Below are 20,356 nucleotides of genomic sequence, written 5' to 3' on the forward strand. Positions count from 1 at the left end.
TATATGTCACTCAGGCTTCACTAACGTGATTGGTACCATAGACTATAGGCTACCATAGACTGCCATCAAGGCCTCAATGAAGGGGATTATTTTTTTACAATGACATTTGAGTTCATGATTTTAATGTTGTTGTTTTTTGTGCCAGACTAAAGACAGACTGCTGATCTTTGAATAAAAATATGTTTGGTTCAGGTTTGAAATTCATTATCTTTTATTATAGGCTATGTAGTATAATATCATAGTAGTAAAAAACAATTAATGAGGAGGAGGGTAGTTAATGTCCCGAGTCACCAAAGACCCGAGGTATGCATTTAAGGGTTAAAATTAACCCGTTTTCCTCAATTGAAATATTGCCATAAAATTGCTGAACCTAACACTTCCACAAAGGCCTGTTCATTTACTTTCAATAGAAACAATAACTATTGGAATTATGAAATATTTTAATTTATTGATATCCTAATTATGATTTATAATGTGAATGTGAAAATGAACTACATAAGAATTCTTTCATTCATGAGGTAATGAAGGAATGTAAGTATTATGGTGACAATGAGTAATAGATACAAAATACAACAGAAAATATATGACAGTTGTTTTATTCTCAACAAAAAAGGCAATATAAATTTCCAAAACAGAGTTCCAGATATGGGTGCAGATAAGCTTGGTGAGCAACTTCCAGCTCTCCTTTGAGTGCAAGTGCCTCGGGCCCTCTAGGTTTAACATTAGCCGCATGCTAACGACTATCTGATCTCTAAAAGTTATGAGGAATGAACTGCCTCGGATACAAAAAAAGTCTGTATCTAAATGTACTGCACATTGCTAGCTAGAACTTCATTATATCTCTAGGCCAAAACATTGAGATGAGGCTAAACATGGCTGGGTTTCCCTCTGTGTGACGCATTACATGAATTATAGTGTAAAACTCCTGCTCACAGGTGTAAGGCATCTTTAACTCTTCTTATTCTACTGAAGCAATAACCATGTATAAATGGTTTGCAACACCGAACAATAAGAATAAAGTAGATAAAACCTACCGCAACATGACAGAGAACAAAAACGCACCATGTTGAAATGATATTTTGAGGCGAGAGGAAACCAGGGTCAATATGACAAATCAACAGACATTTAAAATCAGCTGCATTTGAAGAGGATCACGTTAGTTTACCACAGATCAGTACAAAAAAAACAGGGACAAAATAAACAAGTTACAACAAGAAACACTTGAGAAACCTGATTATTGGTGCCAGTTTGTTTTGAGACCACATCATATTCAGCAATGCAGTGAAACTTGCAGCCTCAGAACAGAATAAACCACTTTATAGCTCTCAAACTCATGAGGACAGAGATTCTGAGATATGACAGTGTGATTGTGTTATAATAGAGGAGATGGGGGTTAGGCTGAAGTAAATTCTCATATGTTAAAAGGGTTGTGGAGGGGGAAATCGAGAGGTTTATGGATGTTTTTGTCTTCTTTTTGCAAAGGGAATCGTGTGTCATTTATGTAAAGGTCAGGCCAGCCTCATTGTACACCTTGAAGACCTTCTCGATGGCATTGACGTAAGCTGCCGTCCTCAAATCCAAGCCCAGGTTGTACTTGTTTGCCGTGCGCATAATTTGCTGCAAAGGAAAATATTACTTTATGAATACAGGTTTGCATCAATAAATACTAACAACATCTGTGCAATGGGCGAGGTGGCTTTCTTTGCACGGTGATCATATCACACAATACTAAAATGGGCCTGAAGCGAGGGTTGAACATTTTGAAAAATATTTTAACCATTTCATGGCAACACAAAGCTGTTATGAAGCAGCTGAGGGGGAGTTAAGGGCGGTTCCTGCTCTACCTGTTGTCGTTTTACAGGCAGTATAATTGAGTGGTGCTATGGGCGTCAGCTTCAGCATGTATTATGGCCTTCAAAACTCTTCAATGACATAAAAATAGCTTACCCTAGCCGACCTCTCCATGGTGTAGGCAAGACCAGAGTGCACGATGTCCTTCTCAGAGGCTCCCTGTGTCAAACACAAACACATCACATCAATGCACAAACTTGACATGAGGGTTAAGAATTGCTGGTCCTAAACAGAACTCTAAGGCTTTGTTCACAAGGTACATAAGTCAATTGAAATTGTTTTTGTTTGTTTTTTCAGACAGTGAAGTCAATATCTGGTATAATTGAAATCAGCTACCGTGGTGGCTTAGGTGAAAACTAATTATTGTGATGCACAAGTCAGTCTACTCCACTGAAGCCCACTGTCATATATATATATGTGTGTGTGTGTGTGTGTGTGTGTGTGTGTGTGTGTGTGTGTGTGTGTGTGTGTGTGTGTGTGTGTGTGTGTGTACCTAGAGATTGGCATGATTTTATTTCAGTTAGCCTAAAAACTAGTTTGATTTGCATTGAGAGATGATCTTATGGAAAGTACCCCATGCCAATCTCTAGGTATGGTGAAGGCTATGTGATGATGTGGGGCTATTTTAATTCCAAAGGCCAAGGGAACTTTATCAGGATGCATAGTATCCTAAAAAATAAATAAAATAAATACTTAAAAATAAAAATCTGCCTGCCTCTATGGGAATTTAACATAGGGGTGTACTCACTTATGCACCATGTATTTTAAGGAAGAACATTTATTTATTTACGATACATTATTCATTCACAAAGAAAATTGGTGTCCTTAAAGGTTGGATTTTTCCTAATTTTTTAAATTAAGGCATTAAGTTCAATTTCCAAAATATGATTTTTTATTCCTCTTTTTAGTCAACTTTAGCATGGGTGTATTCACTTATGCATTGCACTGTGTATATATATATATATATGAATGTAAATTGTAAATGCAAGATTCTAAATGTTAATGCAAAGAATGTAAATCTTTATGGACACTCACAGCTACGCGGGCCTGGAAATCAGCAGTAGGGACAATTGGGATGGGGCCGCCCTGCTTTCCAAACTTCCTTTCAAGACTCTCTTGCACAGACACTGGAAGAAAGAACCAAAAACAAACAGGTCGATCATTTATTCAAATACCCTTCAGCAGAGGTCGAAAACGATATTTGATCAAAAGCACAATTTAAGGGTGCAAATTGTCACTATCAGCATTAACTAAGCATACATTTGAATTGTTTTAAAAATATATATATATTATTTTAAAGTTGACTTTTGTGCTACACTGAATTTTCTTAAAAGGGACCACAAATCAAGTCACATTTATTTATGATAATTTACTTGTATCTTTATTTAATTATAATTTATTTATGAAATCAGTACCATCACACTGTAATGTTAGCCAACTTTACTTCAGTCACACTGACACGTTTCTTCAAAAGCAAACAATTCACTGAGTTAATAAATCTGACTCAAAATGAGCCAAGAGCTAGAGATCCTCTGAACTTGTGTATGCATGACTGATGGTGCGAAAAGCAAGTTAATGCTGAACTTTAGGATTGATTATTGTGAATGAAAATCATATGCATGTCACAACTATGTTATGCCTGATTTTATATTGTTTGTCAACATGTAATTTTTAAATACTAATACATACATACATACATATATACATATACATATATATATATATATATATATATATATATATATATATATATATATATATATATATATATATATATACATACACACACACACATTCTTTTTTTCACTTGTTTGCACACATGAAGTATCAGTAACCTAAATGGATATTTGGTTATAAAATGTTACTTAATCTTACTTGCAGATACATATTTATATACATCCACTAATCTTTCTTACTGACTAGTGCTGGCTACTTGATAATTCCTTATAATTTATGATGTCAGACCCAGCAACCCTGGGTATTTAAGCAGTAGGATTATATAAAATATATAATATTAAATTATTAAATATCAATCAGTAATTTTTACTTTTAATACTTAAGTACATTAAAAATCAAGAACTTTTGTACTTTTACTCAAGTAAAATTGAAAATGAGTACTTAATACTTATTAAGTATTAATTTTATGAGTGCATCTGTACTTTTACTCAGTTTGTGTACTTCGCCCACCACTGGGCATACAGACCAGTACATATAGAACACAATAGCAGGGATGGTGCAAACTGTACTGTAGGAATCCATGTCATGCAGTTCTGTCTGCCTGCTAAGAAAAAGTGCCAAAAGGGAGGGAGTGATAAAAGGAATGCGAATCACGAAGGAAAAACAATAACATGACTAAGAGTGTTGCAGAGAACATTCTGAAGAGATCAAGATGCATGTTGGTAGAAAATGGAGTTGAATACTGTCTCCGATGCATTCATGATGCAAGTTCAGTGCCACCTCTATTGATTCACGCTGCTACTCTTTGAGTGACTGAGGCCGATAGGACGCTGTAGTGCTGTTGGAGGAAGTTTAAACACATACTCAGCAGGTGGTAGTTGGAGTCCCTCTCGTACTTGAAGGTCAGGCGACCATAGCTGACATGGTTCAGGTTTTTCAGCCACTCAAAGTAGGAGACTGTGACACCTCCAGCGTTCAGGTACATGTCCTGTACATCAAGAAATAAATTATTCCTCTTTCCATTTTCCTGAAGCACGTCAAAATTTGAGAAAACATAAAGTTCTCTTACTGGAATGACCATGATGTTCCTCTCTACGAAAATCTTGTCAGCATCTGGTGTAGTGGGACCATTAGCACCCTCAGCAATAATCTGAATTCATAAAAAGATGACAATTATAGTATGTTCAACATGGGTGATGGGCATTTAAACATAAGCTCAACTGGATGATGCTGTTGAAGTCGGACCTTAGCTTTGATATTGTGAGCGTTCTTCCTGGTCAGCTGTTTCTCTCCAGCTGCTGGGATGAGGATATCACACTGAGCTTCCAGAATGTTTCCCTCATACGGCTGAGAGTTGGGGAAGCCCACAATGGTACCATGTTGCTAAAGAAAAAGCACAAACATATTCAAAAACCAGTTCAAGTACAGAAGGAAGGGCAAATTCTGAAAAGCAATTGTAAAAGGACCCTTAACTGACCAGTTTGTATTCCTCCAGCTCTTTGGGGTCCATGCCGTTGGGGTTCCAGATGCTGCCGTCGATCTCAGCAATCCCCACACATTTGGCACCATAACGGTGAAGGTAACGCATGGAATGCAGACCAACATTACCGAAACCCTGCATGACAGGATAAGAAACTAGGTGAACTTGTGATTAAAACACAATCCTGAGAACAGTTTTTGTTGTGTGTGGAAGTGGCGCCCCCGTGTGGTTTGATTCAGCACAGGCTAGCTCTAGCACTGGCTCTAAAATAGAGTGGTGCAGGGATGACGTCAAAATCCGGAAGACTAATTTGCCACTGGTTCCCTCATGATTTTCCTGTTTTATAATGGTTTTTCAATTGAGGTAAATTAAGGTCTGTGGTGAACTTGATGATACTTGAATGTTTTGCTATACAACGTATACTAAACACTCATATTGAAAACGCAAATTTTCAACCAGAGGGCCTAAAGATGACTAAAAAGTATTTAAATTAATAAATTAGATTTGAGTTTATTTTAAAATAAATTTATAAATTAATAAATTTAAATGCTGAAAAACATGTAAAACCAAGATGTAAACTAAAAATTATTTCATATAATGTTATAGTAAAAACTAATAAATAATGAAATAAAAATAATAAAATAAAAAATGAATATTTTGCAGAACCACTTTTCCAAATGTTTGTCTTTGCAAGATTTTCACCACATTAAAGGGTATTTCTGGAAAGTTGTCATGTGCATGTTGAAAAGGGAAATGCATGTGGCTGCTCACACTACAAAAGGACAAACGGGAAGCAGTCATTCCAACTCAGTGCAACAGAATTATGTAATCAACTCCACTCCCGAGGCTTTGTTTCATACTAATGACTGGGCTATCTCTTCTCTACACTGCTCTAAATCCATAACACGTGACAGCATCTTCTCGTCTTTGCTACACATGCCAGTAAATCTTTAAAAAGAAATTGTAATTTCGTGAGACAGTAATCCCAGAGCAACAGCTGATGAGAATCCCCTCCCCCTGCAGTCTGGGCTGCACAGATTGATTTTAGGAGTTTCCATCACATTGTGGCTAAGACTAAACAATTCATCAGAACCCAAAGACTGCGACAAAACCCCTTTCAGCTTTATTTGTAAGACTAAATCTTAATCCTATAGAATAAACCTGCAGGTTCATAGTCAACTCAACAGACTTCACAGCTGTAAAGGAGAGCAGTGATATGCTGTGGGATTCTTAATTCACATGACTTCAAAGGAACTGAGATGTACTATATGCTGACATATGACTGACTCTTCCCTTTTTGTGTCAGCAAAACTGATATTTAGTTTTATTATGCGGTTATGCATATTATCGCATATTATGCGGTTATTTCGTGCATTATGCGGTTATTTCAGCCCAAAATGAAACCATGTTCTGTAACCATTTTCTCACCTTCGTGTTGTTCCAAACTGGAATAACTTTCTAACGTGCTAAATGTAGAAGGTTTGTATAATGTTAACAATGCTTTTTCCATAAAATGAAAACATATTTTCCAGTGGCAGTCATGTTCCAAAAATAACAAAAAGTAGTCCATATGACTTGTGCACAATTTTAAAAGGCTTCTGAAGTCATTGGATAGCTTTATGTAACAAACATTTTGTGACATCAACCTTTTTTTTGGAGCTTGACAGTTCCTGGTCACAATAAGCTTTCACTGTATGAAAAAGAGCAGTGTGAACATTCTGCTAAACATCTCTATTTGATAGAGATTTTACTTGTATCACTCCACCATTGAAGTATAATCGTATGGAAAAACTATAGACTAACTATTCAAATAGAGTAAGAAAACTAGTTAAAGTTAAGTTTAAGTTTAAGTTTAACCTCTTCAAATGGTCCTCTATGCACGTACCTGAATAATGAAGGTTTTGTCTGCAAATCCAGGGGTCAGGCCCAGTTTGCTCATGTAGGAGGCTTCATTGATGAAGTTCTCAATGCCATGGAAGACTCCACGACCAGTGGCTGAGATTCTGCCATGGATGCCACCCTGGCTGATGGGTTTACCCGTCACACAGGCGTGGGCATTGATATCCTACAGAAACAGAATTAGGCAAAATTATTAGTGTATTATGCTTTCTACCACAGCTACACACGCATTTCAAGAACACAACAGCATTGTTATAGTCACAAAAAAAAAAAAGTTATATATAATAATGATAAAAATAAATAAATAAATAACAATAACATACATACATATATATATATATATATATATAAATTTCAGCTAGTCACCAAGGCAACATTTCTCATTTCTCACTTTATGTACCATAATATCAAACTAAAACTGAAACTACTTTTGTTTAAGTAACAAAAAAAAAAAATTCAAAAACACAACAAAATTAAAAAGAAAACTAAAATTATATATAAAAAACTCTTTCTAAATATTTACTCATTCTGTTTTCAAGTCCACTAAACAATACTATTTTCTGGTAACAAAAAAAAAAGAAGAAAAAAAAAAAGATACACATTCATAACAGTTTATAACGTATACATTAATGCGGAACCATTTATGGACCTGAATGTAAAACATTCAGTTCCAGTATTTTTTTCCAAAATGAAACCAGTTTTGATTTAAAAAAAAGAAACAAGTTCTTGGTTCTCAATTCAACATTTCAGCCAACTGTGGTCGTCTGTTCCTTATCTAAAAACACAAGCACCAGTCAGGGCTGTTCAGTGGTTAGGACGAGGACAACATGTGATACACCGACAACTAGAGTTCTTGCATTGATGTGAGGTGGTCACATACTGTCGTAGGGGTACGTGAGAGGGGTCGCACACCAAACGCAGCTTGCAAGCTTCCCCAAGGGCAGCTATTGTAGACCTATTAGTCATTGAAGGAGGAAACGGCAACGAGACAGAAGACCCGTGCTCTACTCACAGATGACGCACAACAGCGAGTGGACCCGGGCAGAGATTACTGCTGGGGATGGACAACAACATACAACAACCCAATTACCCTCCAAACAAGTGTACACACACATAATAAAAAAATAAAAAAACATATTTGCTATCAAATCATATTCCATCAAGATGATTTGCATGTCTGAGTCAGAGCTTATTCAATGTTTCCCTCGACTGCCACTGTGCACAAATCTGCTGTGCTGAGACTGCAGTATTAGTGAAGATCAATTATTGCCCTTTATAAACTTAACTACGGTATACTCCAGCCCAGTCCACTGATACCATCAATCATTTACTGTTCCCTTGCAGACAGAGCTTCCCTTGTGTTTGAAACACATCAGCTTTGGACAAAGCAGGATTCATTATACCTTGTTTATGGTTCGTACTGGATATTTCTTTGTTCATGCTCATTTCCCCCATTGTTACATTTTAGACCAGTGTTGTTTAGGGGCCATTTACACGAAACCATTTTAAACTAAAAACAGAAAACTTTTTATGCATTTTGGCCGTTCATTTAAGCGACAACAGTGTTTTGGAGACCTGAAAATGCAATGAATTTTTATTTTTTTAAAAGGGTTTCAAAGTGCAAGTTGACAATACAGTTATCATCGCTGTGTAAACTACAAAAACGTGAATTTGTGAAAACGGTGACGTCATGCGCATGCATACAACGTGTTCTGTACGTTGAAAACGTGAAAACTGAAAATATAAAATAAAAGCTAATTTGAAATAAATACTATATTGGTTTATAAATTATACTAAAATAAAATAGATTTAGATTCGTATTTGTCATCTAATGCTCACTTAAAAGTGAATCTTTAAACATGCTATTTAAGAACACTGTACAAAGTAATCTTTAGAAAATCTCAAAATGAATATTCATTTGTCATACTATACATTAATACCTAAATACACTAACTTGTAGCATTTAAAACAACTGATTTTAATCTTTAGTCTTTTATTTTGATTTTTTTTTTAAAAAAAAATATTGTATAGATATTATTAATCGAATTTAATTTAATTAATTTTTAATGCCACTTATTTGTTATGAGCCATAATGTGGAAATAACTATTGGTCATAATTTTGTTATAACAATTTTATAAAAAACACATTTTATTAAGATATAGACAGGGTCTCAAATGTTTCTCTGTGCTTGCAGCACGTCTCATCAAATATTAAGGCTACAGAAAATGTAATGTTACAGAAAATGCTGTATTCATAAGTCAAGTTGTTTCTAGAGTGCCATTGTGCTTTGATGTGACTGGACTCTTGCCTTCTTCAGCCTGACTTGGCAAAAATCTTGCATCCAAATACCCTTTCCATGTCTTTTCAGGATTAGTAAAGCTGGATATTGTTTAACAGTCATCATTACCCTCCCATTTAAAAGTATAAAAAAGAACGAGATGTGACCATTCTTTTGTTGCCATAGTGATAGTGCTAGCACTGCATTAGGGGATGATGCAACTATAATAAGAGCCCTCTAGGAGAAATAACCCTGATCACAAGCACCATAGCAAACACAGAGACTAAGAGACTGAGAGAAAATCTGTACGATGTGGCCAGTTCATGGTAATCTACAGCCTCTTTCTGCTTCAGGCATCTTCATACTCCAACTGAACAAGCTGTCATCCAGAATCATATCACAAGAAGGAAAAACACTCCAAAATATGCACATATATAATAAGAAAGCAAACTGGTTGCTATTGTCCGTGCAAATAAAGCTGCGACTTATCCATTTATTAGGGCACTAGGGTAAACATTGCACAGGCTGTCATATAGATAGCATAACACTATCAAAGACAGACAAACAAAGGGTGTAAGGTTCCTGATAAAGCTACGAAAAGATGAAAGATTCACTTCTTATAGAAGATCTCTGCTGACTATTGTTTTTGTACTTATTGCTCAAATACCCATTATGGGATATGCTTTTTAACCTTTCACTTTTGTTTAAAGAGGCTAGGCATTAATCTACAAGTGATAGCAAGGTAAAAACCTCGAGTTTTATGTGTATGTGGCATGGTTAATAATTTAATAAGGTGTTAGAAGAGATGGGCAGTTGCTTACAGTGTGGGCAATAGTGTTAGCATAGGTGTCAGCGATCCAGGACATCTCCCTCTCACCGGTGCTCATGTCAGGGGCGGGTACGTCAATGCCAGGTCCTAAATGGAAAGAATAAGGAAGGAAGAGAAGAAAAAGATTGTCAGCTTTTTGCGCCAGCCATCATGAACCATGCTAAATGTACTTAAATATGAAAGCTTGATTGTTTGCACATCTCAGGGAAAAATATTTTAGGATGCAATGCAACAAATGATCCGAGTAGGCAGCTTGTGTTGTTTTATTGGAGAGCTGGAGTTTCAGTTCCCGCTCTGATGTCGTGAGAGCGTACCGCCCTTCCCCCCACAACAGTGCCAGTTGCTTTGGCCAGGGAAAACAGGAAGGCATCCAGATAAACAGCTACGCGAAAAACCTAACACCCGGAATACATTTCCAAAAACAGCTCCAGAGGGGGCAGGGAAGAACACAGCGGGGCTTATTTTTGACAGCACCATGGTACTGAAGCTCTTCCGGGTTAAAAGAGCAGGGAAGCACAGTTAATAACTCAATGAGGATTTCCTGATATCTCCAGATTTGTTGCAAAGCAGTGATATCATAAAAGGTATCTTATAGTGCGCAAGTGATTGTCACAAACATATACACTGTGTTATAATTCAGTTTAGGGAGAACGCATCTGCTAAAACCATAAACAGAACTATAAGTGTTGTACTGTTATATTCATTAATATTTAAACAGTTTGGGGTCTGTCTTTTTAAAAAAAAGAGAAGTTTATTGTGTGCACCAATGCTGGATGTGCATCAATTTACCGTAAAAAGTAAGATTTTACAATATGCAATATTGTAATACAATTAAAAAATGACACTTACTCCAGTCTTCAGTCACATGATCCTTTGGAAATCATTCTAATATGCTGATTTGGTGCTCAAGAAACATTTCTTATTACTATCAATGTTAAAAACAGTTGTGCTGCCTAATGAATCAAACTCACCAATGAATCCCTTTTTGGCCAGCTCAATAGTGAATCTTCTTGTGATTTTCTCCAACTCATTATCCTGAACAGCACAAAACAAAAAATCTAAATGTAAATCAAAAAGTGCTTCTCTGCATCAATCATGCAATGCTATTTTTTTACCCTCTCTTATAACTTATGACAGCCATAAAAGCCAAAAACTGCCGCATTTCAAGCTAAAGGTCTTAGTGTTAAAATCGGTCAACGAATGAACAAAATGAAAAATGAAAAAAAAAAAAAAAAACAATATCATAGAAAGTTCACCTATGGAAAGAAGTAGTAACAGGGTAAAAGGAAACACTTTCACTCACTTTAGCAGTAAGGATAAGATAAATAAACATAACAAAGAGAAGATCTAGATATGTACGTTGAAACCTCTTTATATTGTGGACTCCATTATTCAAGACTTCATCCAATCAGGGATCAAGGCCCATTTAAAAGAGAAAGGAGGACTGATGGCATGAAATGTGTTTCCACTTCATCAAGCACATGAAAAAGGCAAACACAGCCCACAGACACGATAAAGAGTTATTTCTGGAGTCTGTGTGCTCAGAGTCTATACATGTGTGCTGGTACTTACAGAGTAATTCTTGGGGTTGATTTTCACTCCAGCTTTTGCTCCGCCAAAAGGCACATCTAGAAGAAGATAAATTATGTGTAACTTAACTATGAGTCTTTAGATTTTCTGAACAAATATAACAACAGCTTTTTAAAACCAATCTATTTGAGTGTAGGAGAGAGATCTAAAGCACAATTCAGCAATATACCAAGTGGAAAATTCACCCAAAGATGTTGAGGGAAAACAAACCCTGCAAAGCTTACCAACAACGGCACACTTGTATGTCATCAAAGAGGCCAAAGCTTTAACCTCATCCACGGACACATCCATGCTGTATCGGATACCTGAAAGAGAAAAGCAAAAGGACCCATGAAATTGGACTTAATCACAGCCATTAAAAAGAGTCAATTGGTTACGAAAGATCTTTCCTCTACCGACTAATGTGGATCAAACACCAAGAACACACACAATGGGCTTAAACAAACAGACACTCTGTAGCTATACAGACTCTTGGCTGGTGTTGCTAGCTGTGTCTTCATGCTGAATTGACTGAAGATAAACAGAACAGAATACGACAAGATGTCGTCAGACTTTGCGTATAATTAGACAAGAAAACATATGTAAGACGTTACATTTCAATTTCAAACAATGCAGTTTAGAAATAAACCAAGCTTAGACCGTTTTACTTTTACGTGGATTCTTTTACGTGGATTCACCAGTTTAAGGACACAGCAGGTCAACGTTTTCCAGCTATGCAGCTAAAATTCCAGCTCAAGGTCTGTGCTCTGGTCACGCTCCATTAGGACAGGTGCTACCATCACTTCCTTCTACTGGCCTTATGTTGGTTTCCTAAATCTAGCAACAGCACGGGTGCGACCTCAGAGGACACAGAGACTGTCTTACTGCTGCACATTCATATGCTATTTTAAATGACAAACCATGTGTCCTATTTCGTAACAATGAATTTATAAATGTGTTAATAGTTGAACAGCAATGAATGTATCAGATTTGCAATTCAATCTTCATTTATCACTTATAAGGACACATTTAAATGCAATCACATTTAGTGTTGCACGGAAATCCAGTCATTCCTATATGAATGCGTGCAATCAGGAGTTTAACATGAGGGCAAAAAAGTTTCCGGCGCAGATTACGCTCATTTTCAAGTTGTTCACGCGAATTCACCGCGCTGACATGCAGAAAGCTGCTTGGTTTGAAAGTGACATGACAATGGACCCGTTTTTGCATGTGACCACACTTTAATAATGCACATTACGCAAGATTAAAAATACACTATAAAATTAAACAAAATATTAAAAGAAACAACACCACTAGGATTCCATTGGACCATTACATTTCCATTCATTCATGACTGCGGGATAAGGATTGCATGAATATACATACACTACAAAAAAAATTCTTATAAAATAATAATAATTTTAGAATTAACCTTGTATTTCCAGGTTGTAAAAATATCTAAATATACACCAGATAAAGGGAAACATGGAACATAAATGGAAGTACATGATATTCTGTCTGACCTGGAGAAGTAAAGGGTATCTGAATGTCATGTGTGCTGGGGGAGTCATGTGTATATGCCAAGCGGCAACCTCCCCGTCGCTCTCTTGAAACCAACACGGAAGTGAGTTAAACTGCAATTCATTAACTGGCCGCTTGGGCTGGCTGCAGAAGTGAGTCAAATCTGTATCTCCCCCATGTTAAAATTACCAACTTTACAGCAGAAAAAAACATGTTTACAGCCTGGATCTCTATGTGGCTTTGGTCTATACAGCTAATTTTGCCCTTCATAACAACTGTGAGGGGGGTGATTTTTTTTATAACTCATCCGTTTAGTTGATTAATATTTAAATTTAAGGGTGTGGCCACTTGAGTGACAGATGGATTGCCGCTGTCAATGCTAGCCGTTTGTCTGCTGTTACTAGCCGTCACTTCACCTCAGCAAGTGTTAGCTGCTGAACTTGCTTTCTCTGCAGTGTTTGTGCTTTTTTTCGGGATTATTTCAAACAATTTAATACACCCATTACTTGGGTACAAAGCCCACGTCTTTGGATTCCGTCGTTGTCGTCGAGTATCGCTCGAGAGAACAACCAGCGCTGTATTTCAGTTGTTTTCCTCTGTGAACATGCACTAATGGATGTCTGACAATTTCGTTGCTTTTTGGAGTTTTCAAATTTAAAAAACGTCAATAAAGGCTTGTTCGTTCTGCTCTCACGGAACAGATAGATTATAATATTCTTATGTACCGTCATGCAGGCGTCGGCGCTTTCTCCGTCCGTGCTATAAATGCACATGAATGAGCGCGGATTTTCTAGCGCATTTACTTGCACTTCAAAGGCAATACATCTATGGTTTAACCCATTTGAGAGGCGGCCAAAATCAGAATTTAAAATGGACTGAATAAGCTCTCTACGAACTTGACGAGCGATGCCGCGCTGACGGACCATAAGAAAGAGTGACTGACATGTATGCACATAAATCACTGTCACACACACACTCTCGAAGTAATATTAAGTTACTGCATAATACATTTTCAACTAGCAGAATAGTACAGAATCACAATACACAGTCTCACTTGTAGCCATGTCTTTTAACTATTATAATATTTCGAAGGGCAAAAATAGGAACTTTTAATTGGCTTTACATCATCAGCTAACTCGATCACGTCGAGCTAGGTGATTTCAGATAGCCAGGCTCATATCTATGGCCAGGTTCCTCAGCTCCACCAAAGCCCGTCACGCCCCGCCTGTTTGCCTATTTTCTGTTATCCGGGAGTGACGCAAGGCCAAGATGGCGACGGCCGGCTCCGCCTACTTTAGGCTTCAAAAATGCTCTTCAGAAACCTACGGGTGAAGTCACGGACACTACGTCCATATTTTTTTACAGTCTATGGTATATGCGAGTATGTGTGCGTGTGTGTGTGTGTGGAGGCTGTACTGACTCGGGCTACATCAAGAATCTTGACTGATTGTGTGAAAGTGTGTGTTTCTCTTGCCCACACTGCCACACGCCCTGGCAGACGTATCAATCCCTTTTTATGATTAACAAATGACACTGACATTCTGCAAAAGCAGTAGAAAATGAGACTGGGAATTATTTAATGATATTTAATGACTGTTTTGGTCACAACGTTTCTGTAAATGCAGACGAGGATGCCTGGCCCAAACGAGCCAAATTATGTGCTCTAATGTTTAATCGTATTTAATTACATAATACTAGTGAGAAACCTGCCAACATACAGGCCAATATGGAACTAAACCACTGAACATGACGTTTTATTGCAGAAAAAAAAATCAATAAGAAAAATCAGACCCTCTAGGCGTCGTTTTGTCTGCATCTAAAAGCTCACCTGCTGAACAGATGTTTTTTCCGGCTATAGCTGAAATGGTATACACACAGAGGGGAGGGGAAAATGGTGCGAGAGAGCTGGCAGGGGCTCTTAAATGGAGGAATGACTCAGCACTGATCACCTACTGCATCCAACGGATGAGAAAAATAAAAAACACAGGAGACCTTTCCAGAATCTCCTTCAACTCCACTTATTAAGCTAAATGTGCTTTATCATAACCAGTATGTGCACTTTCTGCACAAGTGTGACTCACGGCATCCTTTTTTTCCCATTACACTTGCATATAAAGGATATGCGGCCAAAAAGTTTCTGCTGATCTAGTGATTCTGATATTCACGTGCACGACTTTGGCTGATGAAACTGATGTTGAAATGCACAGAGCCATTAGCTGACAGTGTGTTCTGGCTGATTTGCTCTTGTACTTTGTAATGTGTACCTAATCTTGTTTATTACATACAGATAATGTCAATCACAGCACTTTTGTCAGTGATTTGAGCCAACAAGATCAAGAGTCTGCATCACATGAATGATTAAAAGTGCTGAAACTAATGTCAAACGGTTTGATAACTTACGAACATTTGCAAATTTTAACTACAAACCACCTGAATATGCAAAATGATTGACAAGCAACGAGTGTTTCTGATTGGCTAGTTCAGATTCATCCAAGACACTTTAGCCGCTTTCCGACCAAGTAGTTACAAGAACTTAGTTATAGGACTGTCCACTTCTAAACAGTTCTATGAACTACTCTCCCCCAAACTCAGTTTTGCTGTTTGCGTTCGCACTGGCCAAGTGGCCATAGGAACTGGTAGGAGGGGTAAGGGAGTGACGCAAGCACGGTGACTTTTATTTTGACGGCGCGACGGACCTTTATTTTGGCGGCACTGAGAACGCCAGAGCAAACAATGCTCGCATTCTCTGTGTTTATTAGTTAGCGATCTGTCTAACAGTACTGTTTAATATGTTATTAGATAGAACTGTTATAGAAAGTAGACAGTATATGAAAAAAAGGTTATTAGCCTATGCCGCGTGGTTGATGTCCAGTGTTGCTAGCTGGGCAGATAAACAATCATGTTTGGCTTGGTCCCCTCAAAGTTGCGTTGGATTTTCTCTTCAGCATAAAGGTTTAGAGACCCATCTATCACTGTTTCCCATGTTTGTATAGTTAGTTTCTGGAGTAAATATATAGGCTATAATCTGTGTGTTTACATTATAGCTGTTTTAAAAATGGCAGGTGCTGGTGTTCCACGTGCGTTCGGTCAATCAGCGTACACTAACGTCACGGGTAGTTCCTATAGTGCTGGTTTAGACCCTACTCTGAAGTAGGACCTAAATTAGTTCCTCCAAATGGAGTTCCTAGAACTAAAATCGTTCCTAGTTCCTGCGGTGCGAACACGCCGACATCCAGGTACTTTAGCCAATAGTTCTAGGAACTGTGAAAAGGTTCCTCCGGTCGGAAAGCAGCTTTTGTGTCTGCCAAGCTTTAAATGGGGAACCTTTCACTAAATGCAATATTTGTAGGGATATTTTATGCATGAAATTCTCAAATATGTAATACATTTGCTAGCCGGCATTGGTTTGTGAAGAGATAATGATCCATCAAAAAAGGTTGTTGTGCTGAGATGATTATTAGCACTGTTCTTATCAGAATCACAGTGATGGTGTTCATTAAAATCATGTGGAACGAGATATAGCCTATCTATGGTTTTATATGCATTGTTTGTTGTTTGGATTTTGGGATGTGGGCGTGCACTCAAAAATGGAGGATGTGCCCTCAGAAATGTGCAACTTTAATCGGCAAAAAATGATTCAAGAAGTCCTGCATATGTTACCAGAAAAAAAAAGTCTGTAATTTTCACTGGAAGGTCCAGTTATGACTAGTGCTGTCAAATCGATTAATCGCATCTAACATAAGTTTTTATATTATATATATATATATATATATATATATATATATATACACACACACATATATACACACACACATATATACATACATTTATTATATAAACAAGACCTTTTATATTAGATGCGATTAATGGATTTGACAGCACTAGTTATTACACTTTTTATTAAACATTACAAGGTCAATTTAAAAAGAAAAAGAAACATGCACTGATTAATTTTTCACAATTAGATCTACAACATGCATTTAGAAAACAGAAAGGATGAATTTAATTGCATGCCAACTTTAAGTACTATTATTAAAAAGGAAATCAGTATCTTTCAGATTGGGAAGTTGTGGCCTTCAAGATTAAGGATTATTATGGACTCACTACAAGACAGATAAACAAGTGAAAAGAGAGAACAACGCTTATCTTCCACACATGGCAGAAGATTTCTAGTCAAACAGACCCTCTACTCTTTCATAATTTTATAATGTTGCATGACTGCAGTCACATGAATATCCCTTAACTTATATGCATTAACATGAGAACAAAAACAGACTGGTGAGTTAGATGTCTCCAAGCAAACACTATTAATTTACTCAGTAAATGTGAGCAGAGTAGTCCTATCATACAGATGACGGGTCAGAGCGCCTGAGCCCTACCCCATAACCACCCTTACAACCCTCTCTCACGATACGTCACCTCACAAATCACCCACAATGCAGTGCCATGATGACATCCCCCCCTCCCACTCTGCACAGCCTAAATCTCTTGATTGACCACTGCTCCTTAACATCTGCTGTTAAGAATGAACGTGATTCTGTGGGCCTCAACGTGATTTACAATGTGCCTCGCTATGGATGTAAACCCCTTCTATTAGAGTATGCATCTCTGTAAATCACAGAAAGCAAACGGGTACAATCACATCTTATGCTTTTGTTTGGACAGAAAATAGATTCCATAAAACCTCCAACTTATCAGCTATAGCACCAAGGTAAATGTTTATTAACCTAACATGAATGAACCTAACTGAATGACATGAATGATCCTTTGTGTCATGAAAACACACAGTTGACTTGAAGCAACTTTCCTTTGTTTGGCAAGAGGGTAAAATCAGTTGCAAGTTAGTATAAACAGCAGAAACTGGGCTGTTCACATTAATAACCTACAGTATAAACGTGACAAGCCGGCAGCATGTTCTGAGGGCAAACAGAAACCGCAGATATTAAAACAAAAAGTAACAAAACAAGGCAAACAAGGAACACTAAAGCCTGATAGTCTTGCTAGGGCCATATAATTTCCCCATGCTATTTCATCTGGAATGTTAAAGGTATAGCGGAGGATCTTTCCGAATTTTAGATAAGACCCGCCCTCTCCACTTTTTGAAAAGTTTGATTGATTCACCAGAATGATTGACAATTAGGAGGACCAATAGTATAGGCATTCCACCCGGAAGTAAAAAAAATCCTCCGCTATACCTTTAAGTTTGATTAAAAAAAAAAAAGAAAAGATTGACTAATACACATTAGAAACATAAAGGTCTTCACTCATTTTTCTATCAGCAACAAAATCTCAACTTTTCACACATGTGAAATTTTAAAAAATAAAGACAAAAATCGATTATTACTCTAAAGTAAAATATAATATTTGGTGTAATAGTAGGGCCTAATAATAAAGTTGCACATTAACGAATTATCATTATTATTATTATTATTATTATTATTATTATGAATTATCAAGCTGTGATTCAGCCATAGAGGTCTTCTGCAAAACTTTTATGAAGTGAAAGACTGTTTAATGTAAAAAAAATATATATAAATAGGCCTATGCAATTTTCTGTTTTGGATTATAGTCTACGGTCATTCTCTGTATTGAAGCACTTTATGTTATGTTTGTAAACTAAAAGTTATTTTCGTTTTCATTTCATCCGTTCCGTTATATACAATTCCAGTTATTTAAAGATCCTAAGTTCCTGTCTACACTGTGTCTGGCTTCAGCCCCCAGGTAATACACACACCTGTGCAGGAGCAAGCTGATTTATTACTGACAGGGGGACCAGTCAAATCTAGCCAAATATTCCAAACCGTGCAAAAATGAAAGAAAGAAAAATAGAATAGGTTTGCAAGTCATTACGCCAACCACTGTCAGCATGAATGTAGGCCTCCTTGCAACTCCAAACTGATGTGAAACCTTGTTGCGCAAAACACATGACAAGCAAACAAACCGATCTGTTATGCCTTATTACAGCACGATATAAACCAAATATCTCTTACCTCCCTTGCAGGGAGTTCTGTGCTGGCTGTGTTGTGCCCGGTAACCCTCGATAACCTCCCATTCTCCGTTGTCTCTCTTGATGGGGAAGGACACGCTCAGGACGTGGTTGCAGGGCTTGATGATCTTGAGGATCCCCCGCACACGGTGTCTCTTCTGCTCCGGCGTCTCCCGGGTCTTCAGGTCCTCCACCAGCTTGTTTTCGACGATAGAAGCGCCGCGGTCGAAGAAGCCCTCCACCATCCTGAAGAAGTTCGGGTCATCTTCCTTGTCAGCGGCATCGCTGTACTGACGCACCCTCAGCAAAGACGAGGAAGCCGGCAGAGCGGACTCGACGCATCCCGAGGCCAGAGCGTTTCCCGCTCCGCGAGTCAGCAACTCCCCCAAATACCGGTACATGGCGACAAGGGGCTTTGAAAGTTACGGTACAATGGAGAAAGAAGAAATTAAAGGATGGTGGGTTATCGACGAGGTGAAAAAGGGAAACGAAAATGGGGGTAAATGAACGAGACGACAGAAGCTCCTGAGCCTGCCTCGTCCAGTGTCAAAGTGACAGCGCTCATGCCGTCTCGCGCTTTAAAAGGCAGCGGCGTGTTTAGGAGTCGCGCGAGCAGACGGAAGGTCACTCCTCAGGGAGGAGGAGGAAACGCACGCGCTACTTTTAAAACTCTTATTCTTTCAGCTATTTTTTTAATTTGATCTGATTCATTAATTTATGATATTATTAAAAGTATTGCTATTATTTAACCTCGCTTATAACATAAAAAAAAAAAACTTCATACATGTTTTCAAAATGTATTTTCATTTAGAAACATTAATAATGCACATTAATAATTTTTGTATGAATTGCAAATTTGCAATGGCAAATAGTAAAAAAAAAAAAAATCCTTAATAGATTCAGAAATTACAAAAAAAGTTACAAAGTAAAAATAAATGTGCATGTCATATGTGATCCTGAGGTAAAACGGTCAAAATAAAATAAAAATATGCAGATAAAATCAACTACAATACTATTGGTGATCTGTTGATGTGTTTCGCAAGAAACTCTTAATCCATTGAAATGTTCATTATTATTATTATTATTCAATTTGATTCTCTTACAAAAGTCCATATTGGTTAAAAACAGTCTCACCAATTATAGCACACATTGTTTTGTCAAACACACAAATTTATAAAACTTGCACACATTATTATGTTATTTGTTAAAAAACAAACAAAATCTGTTTTATACAGTAGCAAAGCCACAAAGCAAATCAAAGTCCT

General features: G+C 37.3%; 1 protein-coding gene across 1 annotated transcript; it reads right to left on the reverse strand.

Moving 5' to 3' along the window:
- Positions 1–580: 580 nt before the first annotated feature.
- glud1b (glutamate dehydrogenase 1b) lies at positions 581–19,686 on the reverse strand. Its single transcript, XM_084134813.1, has 13 exons — positions 19,096–19,686; positions 11,830–11,910; positions 11,588–11,643; positions 10,987–11,050; positions 10,008–10,102; positions 6,894–7,073; positions 5,006–5,143; positions 4,774–4,911; positions 4,598–4,678; positions 4,393–4,516; positions 2,887–2,978; positions 1,948–2,010; positions 581–1,617 (listed from the first exon to the last, which is right to left on the reverse strand). The coding sequence occupies exons 1-13, from the start codon at positions 19,490–19,492 to the stop codon at positions 1,498–1,500; spliced, it is 1,629 nt and encodes a 542-aa protein (XP_083990939.1). The 5' UTR covers positions 19,493–19,686; the 3' UTR covers positions 581–1,497.
- Between the last annotated feature and the right edge of the window lie 670 nt (positions 19,687–20,356).

The sequence above is a fragment of the Abramis brama genome (genome assembly GCF_963993115.1).
Source record: "Abramis brama genome assembly, chromosome: 14".
NCBI lineage: Eukaryota > Metazoa > Chordata > Actinopteri > Cypriniformes > Leuciscidae > Abramis > Abramis brama.